General features: G+C 40.6%; 1 protein-coding gene across 2 annotated transcripts; it reads left to right on the top strand.

Moving 5' to 3' along the window:
- The first annotated feature begins 2,884 nt into the window (after positions 1 to 2,884).
- On the top strand, positions 2,885 to 11,998 carry LOC306912325 (uncharacterized protein). Of its 2 annotated transcripts, XM_079488468.1 has the most exons (4): positions 2,885 to 2,955; positions 3,228 to 3,318; positions 5,142 to 5,291; positions 9,615 to 11,998. In XM_079488468.1, exons 2-4 carry the CDS (start codon positions 3,234 to 3,236, stop codon positions 11,603 to 11,605), a joined length of 2,226 nt encoding a protein of 741 aa, XP_079344594.1. In that variant the 5' UTR covers positions 2,885 to 2,955; positions 3,228 to 3,233; the 3' UTR covers positions 11,606 to 11,998. The 2 variants fall into 2 exon arrangements, with proteins under 2 accessions (XP_079344594.1, XP_079344593.1); XM_079488467.1 differs by having other exon boundaries at positions 2,912 to 3,318.
- Positions 11,999 to 13,960: the final 1,962 nt, after the last annotated feature.

The following is a 13,960-nucleotide window of genomic DNA, read 5'->3' as shown; positions in this document are numbered from 1 at the left end:
TTTTGTGCACCTGCACTATGTCACCACTCCTTTAAAAGGAACTTGCATTCAGTCATTCACATTCAGTCATCCACACTGATGAAGGCTGGATAGCCGAAACGTTTGTCTCCTGTTCAAAATGTTCTCATCATATAGGGGCTTTTATGGAAATTGCTCTCAGGAACAGCTCAACTGATTTGGTTGTATGCGTGATGTCATCTGTATCACTCTACTTTGTATAATTCCAAATTTGCATTTCCACTTTGTTTACAATGTCCGCCAATGTTGATTTTCCAAGCTGGCATGGAATGGAATCAAGCCTGGGTTTATCTAGCATCAGTATTATAATGACTCATATAATTTGTATATCAGCACCCCCACCACATCAGGACATTGTGGTACTGTAGCTAAAACTGCTTCAGAAGCCAGAAAGAACATGCACTGGTTATATCAGAGAGGTGATTTATGCTCAACCTATTAGAAATACGTTTGAGGGACATAAACAATATATTAAATATTAAAACCGTTTTAAAATGCATGTTGTAGTTACTTTAAGTGTCTTTTTAGTTGGTGCATGTGTGAGTGCTGTGACGTTTGTGTTTCAGATTTGTGTTGCAATAGAGCAGTCCCGCCCCCTCGGGAGACCCGGAAAATAATTCCACGTTAATTTTCCTCATAGACTTTTCAAAAAGTATTTATTTAAAGACATTTACGCCGTGGACAAAGCCAACTCGAGTTGTGACAAATCATGACAATAAACACAATGTTTTGGGCCGATCAAATAATTAGAAAGAAGAAAAAAAGGCATGATACAACCCTTTTTGTTTTGTTTTTCTTCTTACAAATTATTTAATCGGCCCAAAACATTGTGTTTATTGTCATGATTTGTCACAACTCGAGTTGGCTTTGTCTGCGGCGTAAACGTAAATAAATACTTTTTGAAAAGTCTGAGGAAAATGAACAGGGAATTCTTTCCGGGTCTCTCGTCGTCATGAAAGGGGGCGGGACTGCGACAATCTATATTGCGTCGCAGTCCCGCCCCCTTTCATGACGACGCCAGGCCCAGGAAATTATTCCCAATGCATTTGTCCCATAGACATTTCAAAAAGTATTTATTTAAAGACCCTTTAAGCGGGTACAAAGCCAACTCAAGTCGTGACAAATCATGACAATAAACACAATATTTTGGACCAAACAAATAATTACAAAGTAGAAAAACAAGAAAAAAAGTGCCATTTTCTTCTTCTTTCTAATAATTTGTTCGGCCGAAAATTGTGTTTGTTTGTGTTTTCTCAAAACTCGAGTTGGCTTTGTACGACACTTAAAAGGTCTTTAAATAAAGACTTTTTGAAATGTCTATGAGGAAAATGAACGGGGCGGTAGGGGGTGGGACTGCGACGCTCTATTGACCTGTACTTTCGTTGAACTGTAGGCCTATAGCTACCCATTCTACAAACTGTTAATAACATTTTCAATCAATCAATCAATGAAATTGATGCGTGTGCGTGTGTGTGTGCGTGTGCGTGCGTGTTAGGGCGGGTCATACTCTTTTTTCTTTTTGAAAATCAAAATGCTTGGGTGTCTATTGTGTGTGTTTTTTGATGGAGAATCCAATTATGGCATTCTTTTTTGGATAGGACAACTCTAACCTACATCAATTTGCATTTTAAATCAGTAATTGTACCCGTTCTACCTCATTTATAAGATTTAAAATCCAAAGGAAATTATAACATGTGGGGTGTCTAAATTATGTGTTTTTGATGGAGACGAAGTCAAAGTCAATTCAAATTAACATATTTATTAACAATTCAAGTGCATGTATATCACTGGATACAATTATGATGATCAATAATCACTTCCTGAACAAGTCCTGACTCAGCCTTAGACATCAGCCTCCTGCTGGTCTCCTGAGCCCTGATCCCTCCATCCCTCATTTCCTGAGAGAAGTATGTAGCAGAAGCCTCAGTAACCATGTTGACAACCCTCTCAATGCGAGTGTGGCAAGGCCAGTTGGGCACCTTCATGGGGGTGACAATGAAGGCCTTAATCTCTGAGCTGTTTAGTGTGCAGGTGAGAACGGAGGTGGCTCTGACACACCTTCTGACCAGCTAATCAATCCACCAATGCTGGAAGCATCATAATTGATCTCAGGTGTACTTCTGGTTCTTACAGAGGAGTCTCCCAGCTGAGTGTCTGGGTCTCCTTCTCCGCTGATGGCCAGGATTCTCTCCACCCCCTCGATCATCTCATTCTGATCCGAGCACAGCAGTGTTTGGAGGATGGCTTCACTGTGAGCACACCAAGCAGATCTTCTAACAGTTGGCATCACAATGAACAATCCTTACATTGAACCAACATGGATAATACACTCCAATCCAATGATGTATTCCAAAATGCACTTCAGGTTTGACAGATTATTCCCTCTCAGCCCATGCATGCTTTGACACCCAGAGCCTGAGAAGTATGTTTGCTGTGGTGAGCCAGCAGCTGTGGCCTTGCAGGAACCACTCTGTCCCTGACTGCAACTGCAAAAAAAAAAAAAGTATGACCCGCCCTGCGTGTGTGCGCGCACACACACACACACACACACACACACACAGTGCACACATACTGTGCACAGTATACACACACTGTGTATAATGTATGTACACACTGTGTAGCCTATAATGTATGTAGACTATATGCATTTATAAATTAATTAGCATTCATTCATTCATTCATTAATTCGTTCATTCATTCATTCATTCATTCATTCATTCATTCATTCATTCATTCATTCAAACCCAATAAAGGCTATGGCTTGTTTCCATTGTGGTCCTTCATAATTCATATTCAACTGTCATGCAGTTTGGCAATGCTAAACATTTATATTCCGTGACAGTTACACACCTCCTCCAACAGGCGGCGAAAGGCAACAGCGCCAGTCCAGGAGAATGCATTGTGCATGCTTGAACTGAAGCATGTTGACCCGGAAGAGTAAGTGCGTGTTGTTCTTAGAGTATGGGTGTTGTTACAATAGTGTAAAAAAGTCAAGAGCGTGCAAAATGTCTCATAAAGGAGGTAAAATGTGTCAAATAGAGTCTGTACGGCTGTCGATAAATGAACACCTGACGTCGGTGGGAGAGGAGATACTGTGTGTTTTGGAAAAACAGAGTGGTGTTGATGTCTGTTGTGTGCAGCTTAATGTCAGAGTGTTTGTGTTGGAGCGACTCAGTGCAGTTGAAGACTTCATGTTCAACCTCTTCCAGAGAGAGATGGAGATTCTAGAAAATCTGCTGGAGAGACAAAACAAACAGCTGGACGTGATCCTACAGCCACACATCAAATTACACAGAGCAGGTTGGTTCATTGATTGATTGATTAAATTACAATTTGCAACAAAGGTGATCAAAAACCTGTGTATATAATTATTTATCTTCCCCTCTGGAAGAAAGTAGGCCTACAGGAAAATACAAAGCAAACAAACAGGCTGAAAACCAGTTTCCTTCCAAGAGCTGTAACTGTTTACCCTCCGCTGACACTGACTGAATAATACCTCTAGGTGTCAGTGTTGGACCTCTCAATGTTGCTCATTGCAGCTTTGCACGTGCCACTCCATATGCTACTACCTAGCCTCGATACCCAGGCTTTTATTTCGTCTGCGGCTACTACCTATCCAACATCATACTGTTTAGCTCACTTTGTCTCCTTTGAATGCTTGCCTTTGTTTAGATTTTCTTTTCTTTGATATACTTGTATGTTTGTATACTTGATCTTTTACGTTGCACACTGCTTAAGACACTATTAAAACACTGGTGATCGTGACAAAGAAACAATTAAGCCCCAGTTATATTTTACCAGCCACACACACACACACACACACACACACACACACACACACACACACACACACACACACACACACACACACACACACACACACACACACACACACAGAGAGAGAGAGAGACCCTAGGAGCACAATGAGAGTCATTGTCAGTGAAATCTCGTATTAACCCATTATAAGACCTGAGGCCGATTGTACAAATGACTCCTATAAAATCAGTGTTTTTTTGTGCCATGGACCCCCAAATTGATATGTATTTGGCCGCAGACCCCCCATCTGGAATTGTGTTGAGCCAGGGACCACTCAGAAAAATTCCAAACACTTTCAAGATTTTGAAACATGTTGACTGTAATCCTGGGGGCTAGACTCCTTCTGCCAACCTTGGGAGAGCAACGGACTGACCTCATGCTTCCTTCAATGCATGAGGAGTCCAAACCGCCTCTTTTCACCTGACACCCAGCTGCGTGGGGTTTCCTCATGCTATATGCAGGACCTGCAGTTCTTTGACCAGTAGGCTCGACGGCTTCAACTGCTTGCTGCCGATATGTTTATTTAGCTTTTGTTGTTTTAATTTCCCCCTTTTGTGCCAGGAAAACAAAATACATCTTCAATACAAGAAATAAATGTTCATATTCTACAGCTTGGTAGGCTGCAGATAACCAACACAGCCAAGGCAAAGTGTATACTTAATCAATAACAGATCAATATCAGTCAGTCAGTTTGACACTGATTGAATAATACCTCTAGGTGTCAGTGTTGGACCTCTCAATGTTGCTCATTGCAGCTTTGCACGTGCCACTCCATATGCTACTACCTATCCAACATCATACTGTTTAGCTCACTTTGTCTCCTTTGAATGCTTGCCTTTGTTTAGATTTTCTTTTCTTTTCTTTTATATACTTGTATGTTTTTATTTATTGATCTTTTACGTTGCACACTGCTTAAGATACTATTAAAACACACACACACACACACAGACACACACACACACACACACACACACACACACACACACACACACACACACACACACACACACACACACTAGTGTGTTGTTGCTGGCTGCAATGCTATCCCATTGGCTGAGAGGTCGTTTAGAGGCAAAAAGGGTCTGCTTGCCTAGAGACGAGGCAGCCAATCAGGATGATAGGTAGTCAATACAACAGCCAATGAGAAAGATAGGTCGAGTGGGCGTGAAAGCCAAGCAGAGAGAAAATAGACCAGCTGTGCTTACACAGCAGCTGGTAAAAAACAAAACAAAAAAAAAAGAACAAAAGCTCCTCATGTTTTAGTGCTGATGCTACCTCTTCTCTCCTCCTCCTGTGTCTGTGTAAAGACGTTTCCCCTGAACATGATGAGAGGAGTTCCAGTGAATCCAGTTTGGTCCAGGAGGAACCACACCCTCCACAGATTAAAGAGGAACAGGAAGAGGCTGATGTGTCGACAATACTACACAGGAAGACCAGGTGTGATGATGCTCTCTCAGGTAAAAACATACTACTACTTCATTAGTACTAATCCAACAAGACTATAAGCAATCACACTGCACTGATGGGTCGCCTCTTAGGGATGTAATGATGCATCGCGAGACAGACAGTTCATTAACGTTACAAATACAGTGTGCTTTCCCTAGGATGAAGTCCTTACAGAGGCACTCAATTGTGCGCTACAAAAGAAAAAGCCCTCAAAATAAGAAGTCAGTTGTCGTTTAGAACACAGAAAACACTGTATGAACATTGATGATTATGTCACAGATGTTTCTGTGCACATTCCAATCAAATAATTACATTTGTCGAAATATTAAGCTTAATTTATACTTCCTTGCTTCCTTGACAAAACTAACAAATCTACATGTTATCTACACACCTCGCATTGCTGATGCGATGATGACTTGCAAATCTGTTGATTTTGGGAGGCAATCAAGGTTCCATTTCTTCTTTTAGGTTCTTAGTCCATGATCCAGAGCTCCAAAATTGGTGGGAAAAACTAGACGTATATTAAATTGTTTATATGATCAATACAAGTAAATTAATACATGATAACCCTTCCACAGTAGTAGCTTTTTCATATTTTTGATTATTTTGCATATTTTCCTACATAATGCCTCATTTGCATATTTAAAAATCACACCTGTGTGAACTGAGTGGTGCAAGGTCTTATATAGCCTGATCAGCTGTGGTCTGACGTAATGTCAGTGACCATAGTAACCATGCTCATTTTTTTGGGTCCCACGTACAGGTACACACACGTACAGGTACACACATACATAGATACAGACAAAGCTGGTTGTTGGAGTGGTTTGCACCACTCAAAAAAATTTAAATTTGTAATGCAATAAATCATTGTCTTCGTGTAAGTACTCAATTGGGGAAGTTTCATGGTGATAACAATCTAATATAGGTATGGTTTTGCCCACTCAATTCATAATTAACGTTCCAATTTTGGAGCTCTGACTCATGGACTAAGAACCAAAAAGAACTGAACCGGTTCCCATTGGGAACCAACAGTGGAAAAGTGGCCAAATACCCGCACTGCAGCATACATCAATACAATACAATACAATACAATACAATACAATACAATACTCAGAGGGGTCAGCCACAATTTTCTTAGCCTGCCCTATGGCGTCCTGCTCAAAGATGACCTGGGGGGTGATGGGAGGTGTAGACATATTTTATTTAACCTTTATTTAACCAGTAAAATCTCATTGAGACCATCGTCTCTTTTACGAGTGCGCACTGGCCAAGAGAAAGAACAATACTTCTTGAAACTACTAAGCTAATATAAAACTAAGATTACAGCTTATTGCTACACGTCAAAGCGGGAGCAATGGCTGGAGAGAGCCCAAGGCAATCCTCTTAAAAGTCACTAGGGGGATACCGTACCCATGATCTTCCCTGCCATTTTGGCCAATCTAAAGATCTCAGCAATGCAGTCAGAAGTTGTATGTAATGATTTCACTTTTTTCGGTTATCATTTGTGACTAAATTTGACAGAGGGACTGCCATTGGATTTTTTTTAATTTTCGTTTGTTCATGTCATATGAAAGCAGTGAATCATAGCTTCAAATTGACATATTGGTTGTTCAGTTTGAGTCTTGACCCACCAGTTTTGGAGATATGGCTTATAGAGTAATGTCTTGCAGAAAACCGCGAGTTGAGAAAACATGCTTGAAAGGTTCACTTCTGTGGACTCTAACATTACACCTAGCTTTTCATATTTAATTTCATATTTACATGTCGATTTCAGCTCTGACACTTTCAGACATGCTCTAGAGTCTGCCTGTGCTATTAACTCATTTTGAAAAAAAGGGGGAAAAAAAGGTTTTCTCCTCTGGTGAAAAGCTGGAGTTTGTGCAATGGCAGGCTCTAAGTCAAATCTGGTCACATTTTAAGATTATTATGTGCTGAAGCATCTTCCATAAAATCCTAATGGTTTGGGATATTTCATAAACTTGGTATGAATTGTTGGTTTCCTTGTGACTTCCAGGCCCAGGAGCTATGTATAAGTATGAAATGTAAGAAAGAAAATGGGAACGCATTTAGTGTAAGACTTGTAGTTCCGCACATGCTCAGATGCCATCTAGGCCGCACACAGAAGCCTGTGAACATAGACATTCCGTGCATAGATGTGCCACGCAATGGTAGGCCTGGTATGGTAGGCCTCAGGTCTACCATTCTGACATTTATTTTAATAATATTTGGACTGCTGGACAGCTGACAGTAGGGTCTCTTTACTCCTTAAAAAAAATAAAAATAAATGTTCACAGGCTTCTGTGTGTGGCCTAGAGGGCATCTGGGCATGCGCTCACGGCACTACAAGTCTCACATTAAATGTGGTCGGGAAACCCAGCCAATATGATTGCATATATGTTGTTATTTCTTCTGTAGCTACTTTTTCTGCTTTCTGCGATTTCGTAACCCATTTTTCACCCGGTGCACATTGCCTAAGCTGTAATCCTCCCTGGGCGCTACTCTCGAGAGCCCCGAACTGAGCTCATGCTTCCTTCAATGCATGAGGAGTGAGCAGGCCGCTTCTTATCACCTGACAGGGGGAGTTTCCCCGGTAGGACATAGCGAGTGGAAGAAACATGTTATTCCAACCAGTTCCTTTCCCCTCCGTCAGGTGGTCCAGGAGGAGGCAATATAGAGACCAGGATTACAGCATGTCTTTTGTGAGGCTACCTACCCTAGGGGATATGGGCAGAACTTTCTACCTACCCTAGGGGATATGGGCAGAACATTCTACCTACCCTAGGGGGATATGGGCAGAACATGCAAACTCATTTATTGCCAAAACCAAGCAGTTTATTTGGAATTTATTTGCCTGTGCTCAGAGATAACAACAACTAAAGGTGAAGGTGAACATGCATTGCAAGTGGTAACAAGATCTCACCTGTTATACCTTTCAATCCGGGAACACATCTGTAATCATTGCTGTCGGGGCAGAAACATTTAAGATGTTTATTCTAACTTTGTTTTTTTCCCATTCCAATTGACACCCTACTTGATCATACTACAGTGTCACACAAAAGCATCGAAAGTAGCAGAATCGCAAGCTTGAAATGCGGCCTGAAGCGACATCTTTTGAGGATGTAGATCTGCTTTTTTTGTGTTTTTATGTCTGAGAACGACCTATTGACCCTGCAGCTGCTTAAGTCAACAACTGTGCTTGACTCCAAGGCACTCTAAGGCAGGGGTTCTCAACCTTTTTGGCCGGGGACCCCCGAAAATGCTTTGGCAACGTCTCGGGACCCCCGCCCCGCCCCCTCCTGACCCCCAATATAAATTGACTGCTACAATAACCTTAATAATAGAGACAATACACCATAAATAAATACTGAAACCATAATCATTAGGGAAGGTGTATGCATGTACTATGTGTACTATATGTAAACTCTTCATTTCCACTTTACAGCCATTCAGTTGGTAAAAAAAAATAAATCTATATATATATATTTTTTAATAATTTGGGGACCCCCCAAAATAATTTGGCGACCCCTCGAGGGGTCGCGACCCACGGGTTGAGAACCCCTGCTCTAAGGCACCACACACACTGTAGAGCCAGAAACTGAGGTTCTGTGACCATCCTCTGACAAGGATGTTTTGATGATTGATTTGACCTCTATGGACCCTTTAAAGAGATTTAGCCCCCAGGTCCGTCGCAAAAATCCCAGTATTTTTTTGCTAGTGGGCCAAATTCAAAATGTCGCCCGGCCCCATCTCTAAAAATGATCCAGATGATCTAGAATCATGTATGAAGACACTTTTTCATACAAGTCAACCATGAGGATTCCAAATATTTTAAACATAAGACCTCGTTTTGGCCCTGAAATTCAAGATGGCCACCATTCAGTAGACTGAAAACGTAACTTTTGAATAGGAAAGTAATCTATTTGGGGTATGTCAACACAAAACATCAATCTAAACCAGAGCATTATGTGTCACTGATTTCTGAATCATCAGATTCAGATGACTCCACCCTCCTCTGTGCATCATAATCCTCCTCATCCTTATCACTCTCAACTTCCTTGTCCTCTTCATGTTTATGGTGATTGATGTTAGTTTATGTTCATTCGGCCATTATTTGGCATTTTCAAACAAATAAGAATAGGTGATCTGGTTGCAGACAGTGATCATGACTGTGACATCTGATTGTCTTGCCCACATTTTCCCACACCCATGACGGTACATACCTGAAAATCGACTTCAGTACATTAACAAAGCATTTGTACTTGGTTACTTCCCAACTCACTGCATGGCAAATGTAAAGTTCAACCACTGAATGGCTTTTCTCTCATTTTGCCTAGACGTCCTGCTCATCCCTGTGTGTAAAGAGGTTTCCCCTGAGCAGCAGGAGAGGAGCGCCCGTCTGGTCCAGGAGGAACCAGAGCCTCCACAGATTAAAGACGAACAGGTGGAGCTACTTGAAAGGCTAGAGGAGGCTGATGGCTCATCATTAAAATTACTAGCAGTGAAAAGTGAAGATAACAGAGAGACAGATCCTCTAGCCAGCACCTCAACTGAACACATGAAAACTCAATCTGTTGTAATGAACTGGGTAGCATCACAACAAACTTGTGATGACAAGCTCCTCTCGTCACACCATTCTGAATCTGACACTGACGACAGTGATGACTGGGAGGAGAAGACACAAAATGCGGAAGGACAAACATTGTCTTTAGACAACAAGCCATCCCAGGACCTGAACTCATCTAAACAAACTCTCTCCATGATGACTCACACAGTGAATAAACACTTTGGTTGTATAATTTGTAGCAAAAGCTTTAAACGCAAGGACCATCTAAACACACATTTGATGATTCATACAGGGGAACGGCCCTTTGCGTGTGCAGTTTGTGGCAAAAGTTTTAATCTAAAGGGAAATCTGAAGAAACATACATTGATTCATACAGGGGCAAAACCATTTACGTGTACAGTTTGTGGCAAAGGCTATCGTCAAATGGCCACTTTAAAGAAACACACAATTACCCATATAGGGGGAAAACCCTTTAATTGTATGGTTTGTAGCAGAAGCTTCAACCATAAGCATCAGCTGAATGTACACATGCGGATTCATACAGGGGGAAAGCAATTAATCTCTCCATATTGTTGTACAATTTGTGGCAAAAGCTTTTGTCAAATGAGTAATCTAAAAAAGCACATGACAAGCCATACTGGGGTGAAACCGTTTCATTGTACCATTTGTACCAAAAGCTTTAGTCGTAAGGAACATCTAAAATCACACATGAGAATTCATACAGGGGAAAGGCCCTTCACATGTACAATTTGTGGCAAATGTTTTAATCTAAAGGGTAATCTGACGAAGCACACAATTATTCATACAGGGCTGAAGCCTTTTACTTGTACAGTATGTGATAAGAGTTATCGTCAAATGAGTAATCTAAAACAACACATTAGGACACATACTGGGGAAAAACCCTTTTATTGTACAGTTTGTACCAAAAGGTTTTCTCTTAAGGAAAATCTGAAGGCACATATGAGGATTCATACAGGGGAAAGGCCCTTTGCTTGTACTTTCTGTGGCAAAAGGTTTAATCTTAAGGTAAATCTGAAGAAGCACACAATTATTCATACACGGGCAAAGCAATTTACATGTGCAGTTTGTGGCAAAGGTTGTGGTCAAATGGGTACCCTAAAAAAACACATGATGACTCACAGAGGGCAAAACACCCTTAATTGTACAGTTTGTGCCAAAAACTTTACTCGTAAGGAATATCTTAAGATACACATGAGGATTCATACTGGGGAAAAGCCCTTTGTTTGTACAATTTGTGGCAAAAGGTTTAATCTAAATGGAAATTTGAAGAAGCACACAATGATTCATACGGGGGAAAAACCATTTACGTGTACAGTTTGTGGCCAAGGCTATCGTCTAATGGCTACTTTGAGAAAACACACATGTACCCATACAGGGAAAAAACTCTTTAATTGTATGGTTTGTAGCAGGGCCTTCAATCGTAAGGATCATTTGAAGACACACATGAGGGTTCATACAGCGAAAAAGCCCCGAATCTTAACATTTTGTTGTACCATTTGTGGCAAAGGTTTTCCTCGAGATATACATCTGAAGACACACATGGTGATTCATACTGGAGAAAAACCTTTTAGTTGCACAGTGTGTGGCAAAAGCTTCAATCTAAAGGGAAACCTAACAAAGCACTCAAGGACTCATACAGGGGAAAAACCCTTTTTGTGTTTAGTTTGTGGCAAGTACTTCAGTTTAAAACGAATTATGAATAGACATATGAGAATTCACAAAGGGGAAAAAACCCTTTAGTTGCAGGGTGTGCCAAATGCTTTGATCAAAATACACATGTGTCCCTCCCTGCAGGATAATACCTATAGAAGAATACAAATGTGAATAAAGTTAATCCTAGCATCCACAACTGGATGGGATGGCTCCAATGTGGATCGCAGGCTTCATGTGGCCAGCACGTGACGTCATTTATGAATTAAATTGTCTACCCCACTGGTCCCCAATCCTTTTAGCTCGAGATCCAAAAGAGAAGTTTAGACGTCTCCCCAGGTCCCACACTAGTGAAAATAGCATTATTTGGGGTCCACTTGCAATATCACCCCAGCCCATAAGTGGGCCCCAGCCCACAGGTTGAGAATCCCCATAGATGTCATATACTGTAATATATGACATTATACTATATATCACATCTATGATGCATGTCTCCAAATTTGGGGCACGGTTCTTATATGACATGATCTAAGATTCCCTTATGGGAAATTCAATACAACAAATAACTCTGTTACCCAGGGGGATGGTGCCCTCTAGCGGCAGTGATGTCAGACTTCGTTGCTCTACCTATCACTGTTTCCCAAACAGTGGGTCTGATTGTGGACCCATATGTTGGTCACGGACGATTCGAGTAAAAATCCCATTTTCTTGTCCTGCATTTACAAAAAATAATCTAAAGAATTTCTTTCTTTTTAAATAAAAAATATAATTGTGTACATTTTTCAACAAACTTTCGATGAATAAAACATATTAAAAAAGTAGTGAAAATAGCCAATATACAAGCTCACAACATGGCGCGAAGACCTAAATTTAACACAATCAACAGCCAATCAACACACCCAGTACTGTGCAGTCCAGTTTCCCTGTAGGGCCCCTTGGGACCCCACCGGCCCAATGGCTAATTTGGCCCTGGTTTTCCCACCACACTGTGGCAACCGCTGCTAGGACTGCTACTTGATCTGCTGTTTTCACTAGTTTGGGTCCCGGGCAAATGTCTAATTTCTCTTTTTGGTCTCGAGCTGAAAAGTTCTGGGAAGACATAAATGTTCTTTTTTGGGAACCACTGTTGAAAACATCATGTTTAAAATTGGGTTGCATTATGTGTTGATTTCATAGACAGCTTCATAGACTTGTTTGACAGCACTATATCTATTTTCATACTTGTACTTTAAATACTGTAAATAAGGTAAGAGAGACCCTACGGCTGTGCTGTTTGTAAATTAGCTAAGAGAGACCCTAGTCTGTTTGTGGAACAAGCTGTGTTCCACACGTTACAAAATATAAATGTATAAAAGAAGAATACATCACTGTTTACAAATTTGTTTTAATGTTGAATGCAGTGTGTTGAAGTTTATTGTCGTACAGTTTACATCCACAAATTGCACTTATAGATTATAAGGAAAGGAAAATGTCAATTAATGTCAATTAAATAGACACTTAAAAAGGGAGGTAAATAACAGGTAAATAAGAGTAACAGAAATGTCCTGTATGCAACATGTTAGAGTGAAAGTGCAAAAGCTCACACAAGAACTTGCAATTTTCTGTGAGCTTGTAGATTGGTTGCCTCCTGAACACAAGTATGAAATAATGAAAATGTTTATGGTTCAATAATAAATATCCTCTTTTTTGATTCCTACATAAATAAAGTAAAATATAATACAAATATACAAAACCACGTGTCATCAATTAAAACAATTTAAAACATTTTCCAAAAGTTCTTGAATAAGTACTATGAATAAAATCATATATACACGCACACCCCCCCAGTGTTGTGTAGTGTTGTCAGTAGTATAGCTTTGCTACAACAGCCCTCCGTACTGGAGACATTAAAACCACACAACTCCAGTACTGACGTGCTGCTACTGCAAAGTACACATGTAGTAGGCTACATGCGTGTTAAGCACACACACACACACCAACGCAGCCAGGATGAGTCGGCGATCCAACCGCTAACCTTCTGGTTCCAAATACTGTAGCGGCTCTACGTCCTGAACCATCCACCGCAGTATAGTGCTGCTTCTACTAGTACAATCTACAGTAACAGGGGTCTCCCTGTTTCTCCAGCTTACGTTTGAAAACAAAATGCATTTTCAGGTTGGGATACCAATTTGTTTTAACCAAAGATATACAGTAGCACACAATTGCAACTGGAACACATTGAAGAGACACAGAAGCTGATGAATGGGTACTCTCTCCTGATTGGCTGAAATTTGGCCACACCAGAAAATGTATGAGACGGGGAGACCCCTGTTACTAAACAAACACTAGCAATGATTACTATCATTATAAGAACATTTGTAATGCTTTATAATGCACTTATAAGGCCTCATAACACTCGTTATAAATGTACTGATTACACTGAGCTTATAGTTTGTTATGCATGAT

This window comes from Electrona antarctica, assembly GCF_951216825.1.
Source record: "Electrona antarctica genome assembly, chromosome: 19".
Lineage (NCBI taxonomy): Eukaryota > Metazoa > Chordata > Actinopteri > Myctophiformes > Myctophidae > Electrona > Electrona antarctica.
This window is presented reverse-complemented; position numbering and strand designations above follow the sequence as displayed.